This window comes from Myotis davidii, unplaced genomic scaffold (assembly GCF_000327345.1).
Source record: "Myotis davidii unplaced genomic scaffold, ASM32734v1 scaffold333, whole genome shotgun sequence".
Lineage (NCBI taxonomy): Eukaryota > Metazoa > Chordata > Mammalia > Chiroptera > Vespertilionidae > Myotis > Myotis davidii.
Window position 1 is genome coordinate 1,764,934 of NW_006285266.1, and position 14,070 is coordinate 1,779,003.

At 53.0% G+C, this 14,070-nt stretch overlaps 1 protein-coding gene across 1 annotated transcript in view; it reads left to right on the forward strand.

Moving 5' to 3' along the window:
* The window catches only part of SMYD3 (SET and MYND domain containing 3), a 464,760-nt gene that overhangs the window by 338,461 nt on the left and 112,229 nt on the right, over positions 1–14,070 (forward strand). The window contains exons 8-9 of the mRNA XM_006756044.2: positions 7,995–8,082; positions 12,827–13,001. Coding sequence (XP_006756107.1) covers positions 7,995–8,082; positions 12,827–13,001 — 263 coding nt within the window. The remainder of the gene's footprint in view (positions 1–7,994; positions 8,083–12,826; positions 13,002–14,070) is intronic.

Here is a 14,070-nt window from a genome sequence, read left to right on the forward strand (position 1 = left end):
CAAAATAAATGTGGAAGGAAGGATAATAATACCTTGCCAGGATGATAGGGAGATAAGAGAAAATACTTATAAAGTGCCTATCGTAGTGCCCCTAGTTCAAGTGCTTTTTGTCCAAGTGCTTGGTTCCTATCATTTAGTAGTAGAAAGGTGGCAGCACCTATTCTAATATTATAGTCTAAAGCACTAAAATAAAAGCATTAGGTCACTATTCAAAAATGACCTAGTGTAATCCTAAGCTTTTCCTTTCTTAAAGTCACAGCTATACTATTAGCGATAAAAATAAATCAGTCAACAATCCTAAAATGTGAGGGATTAAGCAGCAGCTCCTGAACATTTTTCAGAAGGAAAAAAAAAAAGCTACAACCTAATATTCTGTGACATACATTTTTATTTTCCTCGTCTAATTTCATCTGTGGAAGATCATCGTGAGGGGATAAGAGAAGAGAGAACCAATTATTTCCGAAGACTGGTTTCTCTAAATAAAGGCATCTGTTCCATGCCGGCATCTTTCACATGAGAGAAAAATGGGACTCCGAAAGTATCTGCATTCATGATTGATGGGTACACATCTCCCCCCAAAAAAGACAACTGTCCAACTGTAAACATGGTCTGGCTGCTGCTGCTCCTTCTCAGCTGATATCCACCTCTCTTCCTTCCCTCTCTTTCCTCCTTCCCTCCCCCCTGCAGAAACGTGTAAAACTGCAATAACAGTAACTTTTATAAGTGCAGTGAGAAGTCCTGATAACTTTTCATTTGGCTTTAGTCCAGTGGTTCTCAACCTTCCTAATGCCGCGACCCTTTCATACAGCTCCTCATGTTGTGTGACCCCCCCAACCAAAAAATTATTTTCGTTGCTACTTCATCACTGTGATGTTGCTACTGTTATGAATCGTCATGTAAATATCCGATATGCAGGATGGTCTTAGGCGACCCCTGTGAAAGGGTCGTTCGACCGCCAAAGGGGTGACGACCCACAGGTTGAGAACCGCTGATCTAAGCAAATGCGCTTCTCTCTCTGAGGAGTGAGCCACTGGGCTGGGAGTGCCCCGCTCAGGGGAAGGGAGGAGTGAGGTTGCAGCTGGAAGCGGCCTTGGTGGTTCTAGATGCCCCAGCCGCCCCCACCGAGGCCATGGTCACTTTCCGCGCAGCCTGAAGAGCACGTTCCCGTGCCTTCCGCGTCCTGTGGACCTGAGAGCCCACCTGAACCTGCGGTTGGTCCCATGTGTGGCCTCGTGCAAATTGGTAGTTGCCATAGAGTCCTGCTTTTGCCTGCAAAGTAAAGCTCATGGGCATTGGCAAATGCTGGCAGCGACCGTGGGGACATCAAGTTCAATGGCAATTAAACGGAACGGCGCTGCTGGAGGCTCCACGGGGCGTCCTTGAGCAGCACTTGCTTGGACTGGACTTGGTGCCCTCGTTGCCCAGCTGCTCCTCAGTTGCACTGGCGTGACTGGCTGGCTGAGAGGGCTTGCCGCCTCAGAAGGGGACCCCTTTCCTGGGGTCAGCCAGCTCAAGGGCCAGGCAGGGGGAGGCTGGAGCTCCGAGCTCCTGAGAGGACAGTTGAGACCCTGCCGCACCCTCCTGTGCACGGCACCTGTGGCACTGAGGCCGCACGCTCTGTGAAGCGGGGTGAGTGACATCGGGCTGCAGCAGTGAGCCGTGCCCCGGTAACCGCACTGCGTGGCATCCTCCCATCCTCATCACAGTCTGCTCCTCGCTGCAGTCATCACGGGCCCCACTGGGAAGTGCATGGACGACTGTGCCTGCGGACGTTGGCGGCCATTAGGTCTGGTTCTTCATGGATGGAGAGTCGTTGTCTGGAGGACTGAGTGGAGGGCGGCCTTCCAGGCAGAGGGAGGGGGATGCAGAGATGGGGCGGGGCGCCGCTGGTCCGCCGTTACCCGGCCCCCTGCACGCTCTCCTCCATTAGGGTTAGACTAGTCAGGCCCCAGGTGGCCCTGGTCTCTAGGGGGGGATGGAGCACTCAGGCCGCTGTGCCATGTACAGTAAAAGGTGACAGGAAAGGCTAGAAGGGGTGTCTCTGCAGAGAATTATCGTCCCTGAAGGGAATGAGCCTCACGAGGGGCCATCCCCTGCCAGGGTCCCGCAGCGATGGAGCAGGAACTCACACCCACACGGCATGGCCCTCACTCTGGTGTCCTTTTCCCGAGTCCTGAGGACTGTGTTCAGTAGCTGCTTGGAGTCGAGAACATTCCTTCTTTTCCCGTCTCCAGCGTCCGTCAGCTCCTGCACTGCCTCGCGGTTGATAGGATGATAGCGAAAGCTCTATTTTTAACCGCTTTTTCCACTTCATGGACGAGCTTCTTTCCCCTCAAGTTCCATCGGAGCGGCTCTCTGTTGTTCGTGCCAGAGGAGGTGGAAATTGGTCCCAGCGGAGATGTTTCCGGTGAATCTGAAGATTTCAGATGCTGTTGTGTGTCATCTACTCGTCCCAGTACATTCTCCACGAACCAGATTCCCTCCGTCAGGGCGCTACAATTAAACTCCGTTTCCCTCGGGATTCTGAATTTCAGAGATTCTTGATCTCTCTCCTAAGTGCACACACTGTACTTGAACCTCATTCTGCTTTAAAAACGAAACAGGAAAAAAAAAACAACTCTTCTTTTAAAACACGAGGATTATTGAATTACTGGAAAAGTTTTACGTATTTCATAATTTTATTTCCCGTCCTCTGCTCCTCTCTCTCCAGTCCAATCTAATTAGAGTTTGCGTGAGGCCTGGATAACAGGAAGCTGCAAAGCACATTGCATCCCCTTCCCTAATGCGAACCATCTGAAGCCAGGCCGGCGCGCGAGTTTCAACATCAAACGCTTGCGAGCCAAGAGCACACATCTGTCTGAGCGTTCCAGATGCAGCGTGACGGCTGCGTCTCCTGTTTGACCCGCCGGAGCCAGTGGTCACTCCCCCAGACACACTCAGCCAGGCTTGCCGGACTCCAACCTTGTTCTATTGAAACAACACAGGTTTCCCGTGCGCTGCAGCCACTGGCACCTGGAACCCAAGGAAGTGCTTCTGCCCAATTGGATGTAATTGTGCTGAGTGGCACCCTTTGATGTAGGGGGGAGATGATCTCATATCATCTGGTACCTATTTCTCACAGTTAAGGGGGTGAGGCTAGAGAACTGATTTATCAGCTGTGTCTCCGGGAACATAGATGGCCTCCCTGACTCGTCCCGGGAGAGACGGGGCGGGATGTGCGGGGCAGGGATGTGCGGGCCAGGTGAGCAGCGGGAGGCTCAGGATGATGCTGGAGGTAGGAGCCAGGAGAATCAGCAGAACCCGCTCTCTAATACGTCGATGCTGCTCTCAGAGGCTGAGCTGAAGTGGGATTTCTCAGGCTGGGGAGAGTCCCAGTTGGGTCCCACACCAGTGTCCGGGCCTTGGGCATGCTGACAACGACAACAGGGACTCCCCCTTTTCTCACGTAATCACGATGTCGAAGTCAGTAGTAGAAACAAGGCGAGATGGAAGGGTGGTGTGAAAGAACCACCTTCTGTTTCCTTGGTTGGAATTCTCCTCCTGTTGTGGAACTGAGGTACCTTATTCTTAGAATACTGCTCCCTGGGATTGTAGACGATCGCTGCTCTCTCTCCATTCATTCACTCTGTCACCAACATTTACCGAATAGGCGCTGGGAATGCAGAGACGATGAGGTCATGGTCCCTCCAGGAGCTCTGCGGTGAGCTGGGGAGATGGTGAAGTTGATCATTAATGGCACTTGATGTACGGGACAGGTGGCAGATGGCTGTGGTGGCCCAGAGGGCAGAGAGAGGGCGGGTTTCCTGATACGGCACATTTGCGGCTGCATCCTAAAGGGATTCGTGGGAAGGAAGCCAAAGAAGTGAATGGAAGTGGGAACCCAGTGGAGCAGAGTGGGCCAGGACGGGGAGTGCGTGAGTGAACCGGGAACCTGAGGGTAGACTTTCCCCACCGGGGACCCTCCGGGGAGTGGGTAGCCAGTGCTCAGAGAACCGAGCTTTGTCCGGCTCCGCGATGAAGTGCTCTCGAGAGCTCTTGTTCCTGGATGTCGGGAAGCACTGTCAAAGCTTGCCTGCTCTTCTGATAAGCAAATAAAATCTTTGGCGCAGCCCGAAGGACAGCTGATCCGATTCTGTGGGGATTGCTGTGGAGATGATGGTAGTTTAGCTGCTCTGCCTGGACCCGTAGTCTCACCCTGCTTGGTGGGAGAATACAGGAGCCCCATGTGAGGCCCACGCTGCAGCATTCGACTGCCCTTTTCCAAGTGCGAGTGCGAGGAATATGGTAGGACCCACGGCTTGAAGATATTTTGAATTAACTGCCTCCCACACATGAGTTTCACCTTTCAGCAGCCCAAGAGAAAAACAGACTCAGATCAAACATCAAGACACGGGAAGAGCATAGGCCCTGAAGTCAGAGGTGGATTTGAGTCTTACGCATGACAATTAGGGACAGAAGGCTGCTCCCCGCAGTTACTATGGCTTAGGGCTGTCTGTGCCACATTTGTAGATTGTAGGTATTGATTACCAGGAGGCTGTGAGGAATCGCTGACAGACAGACAGGAGACATCCAGATCATTACCAAATAAACATCGGTTTCCTTCTTCAGGTCCATCCTACAGACCCTTATCTGAGCATTTGCGACATAAAAGATTCTGTGCGAGGTATTTGGGAGAGGCGGGATCAAAGAAGAATAATAAGACCTTCATTTAGCTCTGAAATGGGGAAGATGTGCCCTGGCCAGGGCAGCTCAGTGGCCCGGTGTCTCCCCTGCACCAGGAGGTTGCCGTTCAATTCCCAGTCCAGGGCATGTGCCCAGTTGCAGGCTCCATCCAGTGCAGGGGGAGGGGGGAGTGCAGGAGGCGACTGGTCAATATTGCCCTCTCACCTTGATGTTTCTCTCTCTCTCTCCCTTCTTCTCTCGGTAAAAGTCAATCAACAAACTATTAAAAATATAAAATAAATAATAAAATCGGGGAGATGGGACAGGCACAGTCCGGGAGCTCGATTGCGCCGGCCTCCTTGTATTCCTGGAGCAGCTGGGCACCTCCTGCCTCCCCCCCGGTGGCACCTGCTGCCCCCTCTCCCTGGACTCGTATCTCCTCCTCCGCCGCCCCCTGCAGATCTCTCCTCATCCGTCACCTTCTCCGTGGGGCCTTCCCCGGCTGCTGGCTCAAAACGGACCTCCCTGAGGCCAGGACTCCCACCCAGGGGGTCCTCTCCGCCTGTTCATTTGTTTTGCCCGTGACAAGTACATATTTTCCGCGCGTGTGTTCCCTGCCATTCCACGCCTCTCCTACCTCTTCGGTGTGAACACCGCGTGTCTGATCGCTTTACTGCTCTATGCTCAGTGCCTAGAGCGGTGCCTCAGGGCACTCCTAAGTGTTCACTGAATAGATGAGTGGTCAGATGGGTTAATTTTAGAGAAAGGGAGGGGAATGTACCAGGTTCCAGTGGCCAGAAGAACTGAAGGGATGGTAGGGTCTGTATTAGCTCCCTCTGGCTGTGGTAACACATTGTCACAAACAGTGGCTTAAAAGAGCACAAGATCATTATCATCTGGGAGCCTGATGTGGGTCTCCCTGGGCTGAAGCGAAGGTCCTGGAGGAATCGCTTCCTCGCCTTCTCCAGCCTCTGGAGGCGGCCAGTCCTCCTCCGTCTATGGGTCCCTTCCTCCCTCTTCAAAGCCAGCAATGCAGGTTAGGCCCTTCTCACACCACAGCACCTGGTCCCCTCTCCTCCCCTCCCACCCTGAGGGACCCTTGCGATTCCTTTGGGGCCACTGGGTAGTCCGGCACCATCTCTTTCTCTTAAGGTCACTTGATGAGCAGCCTGAACCCACTTGCAACTTGATTCCCTGGCCATGTCACCTGGCACAGTCAGGTTCTGGGTGACACAGGAGCAGGACTGCACATCTTCTGACACGCAGGGGGGCCCACTATTCTGTTTCACAGCGTCCAACAAGTGAGACGCTTGCACAGAGACTGACTTGAGCTGCCAGTCGTGCCGTATAAAATGGTAAAATGAACCATGAGCGGCTGTGACTGTCCAGGTGTAAGATGGTGACTTCATCATCTGGGAGGTGCCAGGAGGCTGCTAAGGGCTTTGGAGGGAGGCGATGGAACGGAGGCTTGTGGAGATGAACATGGACTCAGAGCAGGTATTTGAAGGGAGATTGGTATTCAGCTTTTTAAAAAGAACTTATTTCCCTCATCTATTTACAGATAGCTAGGTACTTAATTTGAATTTTCTGAGAGATGTAGTGTGCACGTACGGAGCCTTTTCAAACCACCCTATTGTACCACACGTATGCACAACATATACACATAGAGACCCAAAAGCCTGTTACAGAGCACACTCCCCAGCACACGCTGTTCTTCTCATCTGCACGCCCACTGCTCACCCTGCCCTGGGGCCTCTTTTCTGCGCTTCTCCGTGGTCCCCGCAATTTTTCTGCCCTGGCACACCTGAGAGATGCGTTTCTTTCCACAGTAACAGAGGCTTGCTTTGACAATGGCTCTCACGGGGGTCATTTCATAACCAACCCTACCGGCAAGTGAAACTCTCTGCAGGGAGAGGTGTACAGTTTGCACCGGCTGCCCTCCTCGCCTCACCATCGCCCCCACCTGTTGTGATTTGATATAACTTCCTGGGAAGCTCTTCTCCCTACACCCATTGAGGGGCTCTTGGATTTCAAACGCCTGGTTTTCAGTGGGGTCCGAGAGAGCTCCTTACCCTTTGATCGGCTTCACTCTGCATCTCTCCAACAGAAACTGGCTGTGGTGACAGAATCTAGCATTTACCGCTGCCAATGTGGTTGCCACAGCCACATATGGCTGGGGACTCTGTATTGCTAAACAGAAGGACAGACCTTTAGCAAATGTAACTTGTAGTTTTGTCTTGAATTGTTTTGTAAATTTTTTTCAATTGATTGATTGATTTTTAGTTTTCGCAAAAGTCAAAATTGGTTCACAGGCGTGGGTGTGATTATACTCGTCTTCCTTCCCTAGCCTCACTTTGACTGATACCCTGTATTGATTAAAGTGTCTCTCTAGGTCTCCCCACAAACGGTCCTTTCTCTCCTCCCTCTCCCCCGTGCTGTCTTTTAGATATAGAGTTAGAGATGTGTTCATATTTATGTGTCATACCATACCATTCAAGCATGAAAGTGTACAGTTTAATCGCTTTTAGTGCATTCGTTGTGGAACCACCATCACAGTGAATCTTAGGACATTACCTTCACCCCCAAAGTAAACCCCATTCTCATTAGCCGGTACTCCCCAGTTCTCTCCAAGCTCTCCCACCACCTTAGCCAATTATTAACCCACTTTCCGTGTGTGGGTTTGCCCACTGTGAACATTTTATATGAGCGGAACCATGTAATAGGTAGGCCTTTGTGACTGGCTTCTTTCATGTTTGCAAGGTTCGGCCATGTTTCAGCATGTATCAGTACTTTACTTCTTTATCGCCAACTAATATTCCATCGTATGGATGTGCCACATTTTATTCATTCACTAGTTGATGAGCATTTGGCTTGTATCCACTTTTGTGCTCTTCTGAGTAATGCTGCTATGAACACTTATGCACAAGTTTGTGTGTGAACATATATTATCATTTCCCTTGGGTATATGCCTAAGGAGTGGAATTGTTAAATGCTATGGCAATTCTATGCCTAATCTTTTGAGAAACTGCCTGACTGTTTTTCAAAGTGATTGCCCCATTTTCCATTCCTTTCAGTAGCACCTGGGAGTTCCAGTTTTTCCACAGCCTCATCATCACTGGTTATTTTCTGTATTTTTCACTACAGCCTTTCTTCTGGGTGTAAAGTGACACCTCATTGTGGTTTTCACGTGCATTTCCCTAATGGCTAATGCTTTGAGAATTTTTCATATGCTCATTGGCCATTTGAATATCTTCTTCGGAGAAGTGTCTATTTAGATCCTTGGCCCATTTTTCAATTGAGTAATTTGTCTTCTTTTAATTTGGCCTGTGCAGGATGCTGATATGTTGACTGGTGATGAGAAAGTGTGGAAGGAAGTTCAAGAATCCTTGAAGAAAATCGAAGAACTGAAGGCAGAGTGGAGTATCCTTTCCCTGTGGGTTGGGCTGTGCTGTTGGCATGGCTCCCTTACGGGTGGGAGCGGATGTGGATGAAGCCAAAGCCAGGGTTTGCCTTCTCAGGGGGCTTTATCCTGTTCCCTGGTCCAGGAGTAGCAGGTCAGGGAGGAGTGGCCTCTTTATATGTAAAAGGTAACAATTCCTGGATTCCCTTCCTCTCATGACCTACATCTCCAGGAAAGAGCAGCTTAAAATTCTTCCATCCCAGTGCCCTTGACCCTCAGATCTAGAAGCTTCATGTCAAATCAGCAAGACTACCATGGTGGTGGGCGTTGCTACGCAGCAAACATTCTTGGCACAAATAGGAAGGACCAGGAGGGAGTGGGCCAAAGTGCAGTGTAAGGACAGACCCCTTTAGGAGGGCACCTGGGCAGGCTCCACTGAGGCCAGACTGCACAGGAGGTGTCGTGGGGGTCAGGATTGACAGAGGCAGAGGCCCAGTGGGGTCGCTTCCGGTGGAGGAGTTCACTTGAGCAAAAACGTGACAAAGGGAAATCACAGGGTAAGAAGCAAGCGACACGGCTGATGGGAAAGATTCCAACGGGCTTTCAGATGCTTCGCGTAAATGCTTCCCAGGCACCAAGACAACCTGCACCTGAGGGTCCTGCTCTACAGACACTGTTCTTTACAGAATTGTCAACGACAGGAGAGGGCGTCACACACAGGTTCCTGTTTTTTCAAATTACTTACTCAGAAATGAGTAATTTCTGAAATCTATAGCCCAGCGAAGCTTTTTTTGTGTGTATGCCTGTGTGTGTGTGTGTGTGTGTGTGTGTGTGTGTGTGTGTGTGTGTGGTCTTGATAAAGAATCTAGAACTAGTTACTGAAGGAATGGAAAAAGAAGCTGCCATCCCCAGGATGCCGCTTGGTTCATTAAGAGCAAGTGAGTCCATAGAATCATGGTTTCCTTTGGTAGAGTTTGTAGATTTCGGAAGGAGTTTAGATTGAAAAAGAAAAAAAAGGCCAAGCAATGTATGCTAGATGCTAGCATGGCCAGACGCCTTACCGAATGGCTGACCAGCCACACTGAACAGACGATGCGAGTTGGACCACTGTCACTCGGGTGCCTTGCTCCACCTCTGTCCTCTCCCACCTCTGGTTCTGTTCCGTGAATGAAGGCACAGAGCACAGGCCCCTCACATCCCCACTGGGTGTAGACGGGGAGGCTGGCCGAGGCTGGTGACAGAATCAGGTGTTCGAAGAGGCTGGAAATAGTCCTGAGTCTAAACAGCTTAAATTCAACAGGAGTGTATATAAAACCTATTTGGGCAAAAAAGTTCAGGTGTATAAATATACACAAAGATGAGCAGCAAAACAGAGGAAAGAATTTGAGGGTTTTAGTCAACAACAAATTATAATAAAATGTAAGAGTATAATTTAACTTCCCAACAGACCACTGTGATCTTGGGCCACATTAGTAGCCATAAAGACTAGAAAATGAGAAAGATGATCGTGGTAGTCTGATCATACCTGGAATTTTTTATTCCGTTTTGGCGAGGACATATTAAGAAGGATATAGAAAAACTGAAATAAGTTTTGAGGAGTGGAACCAGGATTTTGGGAAACAAGCAGATGTGTGAGCGAGAGAGCCATTCTTGGGCTCAAGGAGCTGTTACCCTGCAGAGGACAGACTTGTCCTGGGGGCCCAGCAGCAGAATTAGGGCCCATGGATCACCCAGCAACGCTCAGTCTGACTGGACGAGGCTTTACTGGACTGTGTCTCTGCTGGGGGCCTTGCCAGCCGTCACCCACCTTGGGGTACAGGCAGAAGGAAGACACACCCTGGAATCACCACTCGCACACACGGGGTCAGTAAATCCGTAAATTAATACGTATTTAGGTAAAATGTAGGTGTCACGCATTTTATTGCATTTTGCTTTATGGGCTTCACAGGTGGTGTATTTTTGTTGTTGTTGTCAACCCTCCCCTGAGGATACGTTTCCGTTGATTTTTAGAGAGAGCGGAAGGGAGGGGCCAGACAGAGAGAGACACATGGATTGGTTGCCTCTCGCACACAGATCGAGCCTGCACCCCAGGCACATGCCCTTAACTGGAATCAAACTCATGACCCTTCAGGCCATGGGCCATGCTCTATCCACTGAGCCAAACCAGCTGGGGCGACAGGTGGTGTAGTTTTTACAAACTGAAGGCAGGACCCTCTGCCTGCAAAGGGATTACAGCTCACCCTATTGCAGTGGTCTGGGCCCAACCCGCAGGCTCCCTGAAGTCTGCCTGCATGTGGCTGGGGGCATCCATGGATTAGTCAGCGTGGGAGGTCACGGCAGGGTCACAGAGGAGGCCACGCCGAGCTGTGCTGGGGGGTTAGCTTGGAGCCCACAGAGGGAGGGCCCTGTGCGGAGGCTCATGGGCGCACTAGCCTGCTGCCAGGAAACAGCCAGCTGTTCAGGATGAGAGGAGGGACGTGGCCAGGCTTTAAGGGCCACATGTATCAGGTGGGCTTTATAAGTGAGAGACGGTGGGCGGTGGGGGTTAAGCAGTAGAGTAAGATGAGCAGGTGAGTAGAAGCCCTGTGGTCCACGTCATTGTCTCAAGGAGCTGAGGAATTCCCACTTGGGTCCACTTTGTCCCCCTCTCTCTTTCCCCCTAATCCTCGGTGAGTTAAAGGTTTTCAGGGGGAAGGGGGTCTGCTCTGTCCATGGAGGATCTGCTGCCCGGGCAGCTTGCGTGGGTCCAGGGCGCCTCTGGGAGCAGCGGGAGCGGAGGCAACACCAAGCCCACACCAGTGACTTGAGCAAACACGTTGGCACGGGCTGGGGAAAAGCCTCTTAGTTAAAATTATTCCATTTTTTTGCTCACTGGGGTGTTTACAGGGAAGGTTGGCCCGTTTGCCAGGAGACGGTTGCCAGGGCTGCGAGGGGAATTGGCACGTGGTTCCTTCCCGCTCGCCGGGGAGAAGGCAGATGTGTTCCTATCAGGGGCTGCAGCGTATCTCCTCTGGCTTCTGCTTCTGAGGCTGGTCAGCTTCCAAACTCTCTAAAGTGAGTTGGAGCGCATAGAACGGAACCGGCAAATAACAGCGGCCAGACCCCACGACGTTCAAATCCGGGCAGAGTCTTGCCACAGAAAGTCTAGCGTAGTGTATGAGGCAGGCATGTCCCCGTCCACACATCAGACGCCTGATCCTGGAATGAAAGCCACAGAGGTCAGCCCAGCACCTGTTACAGAATCACATGCTGCCTCCATGCTGCCTGGCCTCCGGAGACTCGCTCCGCAAACCTGAACCCACGCACAGACGGACACAAAGGACAGTCGCCAACTCACTCTTCAATCAGTGCACCTCTTCCGAGACTGGTCAGCTCCCCGAGCAGGGACTCTCCTGAAACAGAGTGCGATGTACGGAAAGGGATGGGTACCAGCCTCGGTGTGGGGACCTCGGGGCGAGGATTATGCCTCCGGAGGCCCCCACTGGCAGAAGCATGTATTTCCCGTGAGGGTTAGCGGAGATATTAGTGCCCCCGCTCGCAGCGGCTGATGGGTTTATTGGAAGTGTCTGCCAGTGGTTGGCGAAGCAGTGCCCTGAGACTCTGGATGCCAGGGAGGCCGATGTTGCTGGAAGGAGGGAGGAAGGAGCCTGGGAGCCCGCCTTCTGTCCAGGGCGGGGCTTGCTGGGTTGGACCCAGAGACGAGGCTTAAAGTTGGGGGTGGGGGGCCAGGGGAGCACTGGGTGGTGAAGAGACTGATAGTGGGGGGTGCGGAGGGGCCGGCGGGGGGAGGACTTCGATCAGACTCCGTCCACTGAGCCATTTTCCTTCAGTCTCGTCCCTCGGAGGTCGTGACCCGGTAAAGGGCGGGAGAGCAGTGGTGTGGGTGCCGAGTGTATTGGGTGCCTCCCACTGAACATGTCCCCGCGTGGCTGGCACCCAGAGCTTGCTGTTCACAGTGGGACACATCAGGGTTTTTAAATGTTTGCGTACAGTCTTCCATTTTTCACAGTGACATTGGGCGTTTTTATTCCTGGCCTACCTCAGCGTGCGGCATTCTCGCATCCACTCTGCTTGTGGGGTGATTCATCTCAAATGGATTCAAGGCGCGTTCCACACGCCACGTCCCCAGTCCTCTGCCCATGGCCATGCGAGGGCCAGGTACAGGGTCTCAGAGAGCGGGGTCACGCCAAGCCGACAGTAATTTTTAAAAATATATTTTATTGATTTTTTACAGAGAGGAAGGGAGAGGGATAGTTAGAAACATCGATGAGAGAGAGACATTGATCAGCTGCCTCCTGCACACGCCCTACTGGGGATGTGCCTGCCACCAAGGTACATGCCCTTGACTGGAATCGAACCTGGGACCCTTCAGGCCGCAGGCCGATGCTCTATCCACTGAGCCAGACCAGTCAGGGCAACAGTAAGTAATTTTAAACAGAACTTAGTCTTTAGTTCAGTTTGATAAACAGCGCCTTCATTTCACGATGGAGTGTAGAGAGAACACATCTAGGGACATGAAGAGGACGGTTCTTTGGGAATCTTAGTACCCAGGGCACCGGCGGCGGGAGAGGGTTTGTCGGTGGAGCAGAACGCACTTCTCCGGGGGCATCTGCTGCTTTCTGTCTCAAGTGTGCTCTCCGCCAGCTCCTCTGTGCGAAGTAATGGGTCCTTCCCCCCACCCCCCAGCTCTCCAGCCTGTGGAGTCTCATTTGACATTAGTTTTCTTGGTGAAGACGATGCCTCCTTGACTCAGGCTAATCACAGAGTGGGAGCAGGTGCTGGCCCTGTGCCAGGCCATCATCAGCAGCAACTCGGAGCGGCTGCCCGACATCAACATCTACCAGCTGAAGGTGCTGGACTGCGCCATGGATGCCTGCATCCGCCTGGGGCTGCTGGAGGAGGCGCTGTTCTACGGCATCCGGACCATGGAGCCGTACAGGTGAGGCTGGGGCTGAGTGGGAGGCATCCGGACCATGGAGCCGTACAGGTGAGGCTGGGGCTGAGTGGGAGGCATCCGGACCATGGAGCCGTACAGGTGAGGCTGGGGCTGAGGGGGAGGCATCCGGACCATGGAGCCGTACAGGTGAGGCTGGGCCAGAGGCTGGACGTCCTGCAGCCATTCGGTGACCCCTTTCCTCGAGGCCCAACTGCGTCTCGGTTGCTGTGTGAAGCCAGGCCTTGTTCTGTTCACTCCTTTGTCCTTCGTTCATCATTGGTGAGGCCCTTCTGCGTGTCGAGCCTTGTGGGTGCGCGGGAACCAATGAGGTGCCGTCTGGATGCGGGGCCGCTGATGACGGGGTGCTGCTCAGTGACAGCCAGCAGTGCGGGGGGCGGGGGCAGAGGAGCACGGGGCCCAGGCCTGGCTGGGGAGGCGGTGGCTTAGCCTCAGCTGACCGAGGCGAACGGGACCCCCAGTCCGGTGGGTGGCAGGGATGCGTCTCCCACTCGTCAGGGCTCTCTGGTTCCCAGGGGGCCTTCACGCTAACCATTTGACCTGATGACCTCCCTAGATGCCAGGGGAGAGCAGGGTGACAGCTGCTGCAATGTAGCGCTGCGGCAGGGAAGGCACTGTAGGTAGCTATTTCATGTCCGGCCCCCGCTGCTTCCGCCTGGGGGTGCTCTGCCCAGGTGCTCCTGTAGCTCAGAGGCGCTGGGGCCGCGCAGTCTGGGCTGAGAGGGCGCTGCTGGCGCGCGGGCCTGGTGTGCAGCGAGCTGAGAGCATGCTCGGAAGCCGAGACGGAGCAGCCGAGGGGAAGGGTGCGGGGACCCGCGTACCATCATGTGAGGCTGGCGTGCCATCTCCAGCACAACACAGGCACTCACTGCTCACAAGGCGCCCCGAGCATGTGGGACCAGAGGAGTGTGTGTGTAGGGGAGGTTAGGGGGGTCCATGGGGAGCAGGGGCACATTCTGGGGAGCTCCGAATCCCATGCAGCATGATGTCAGCGCTGGGGGCTCGCAGCGGAGGATCCAGGCCTAGAGCTGCAGCAGGGACACGGGGGGGGGGG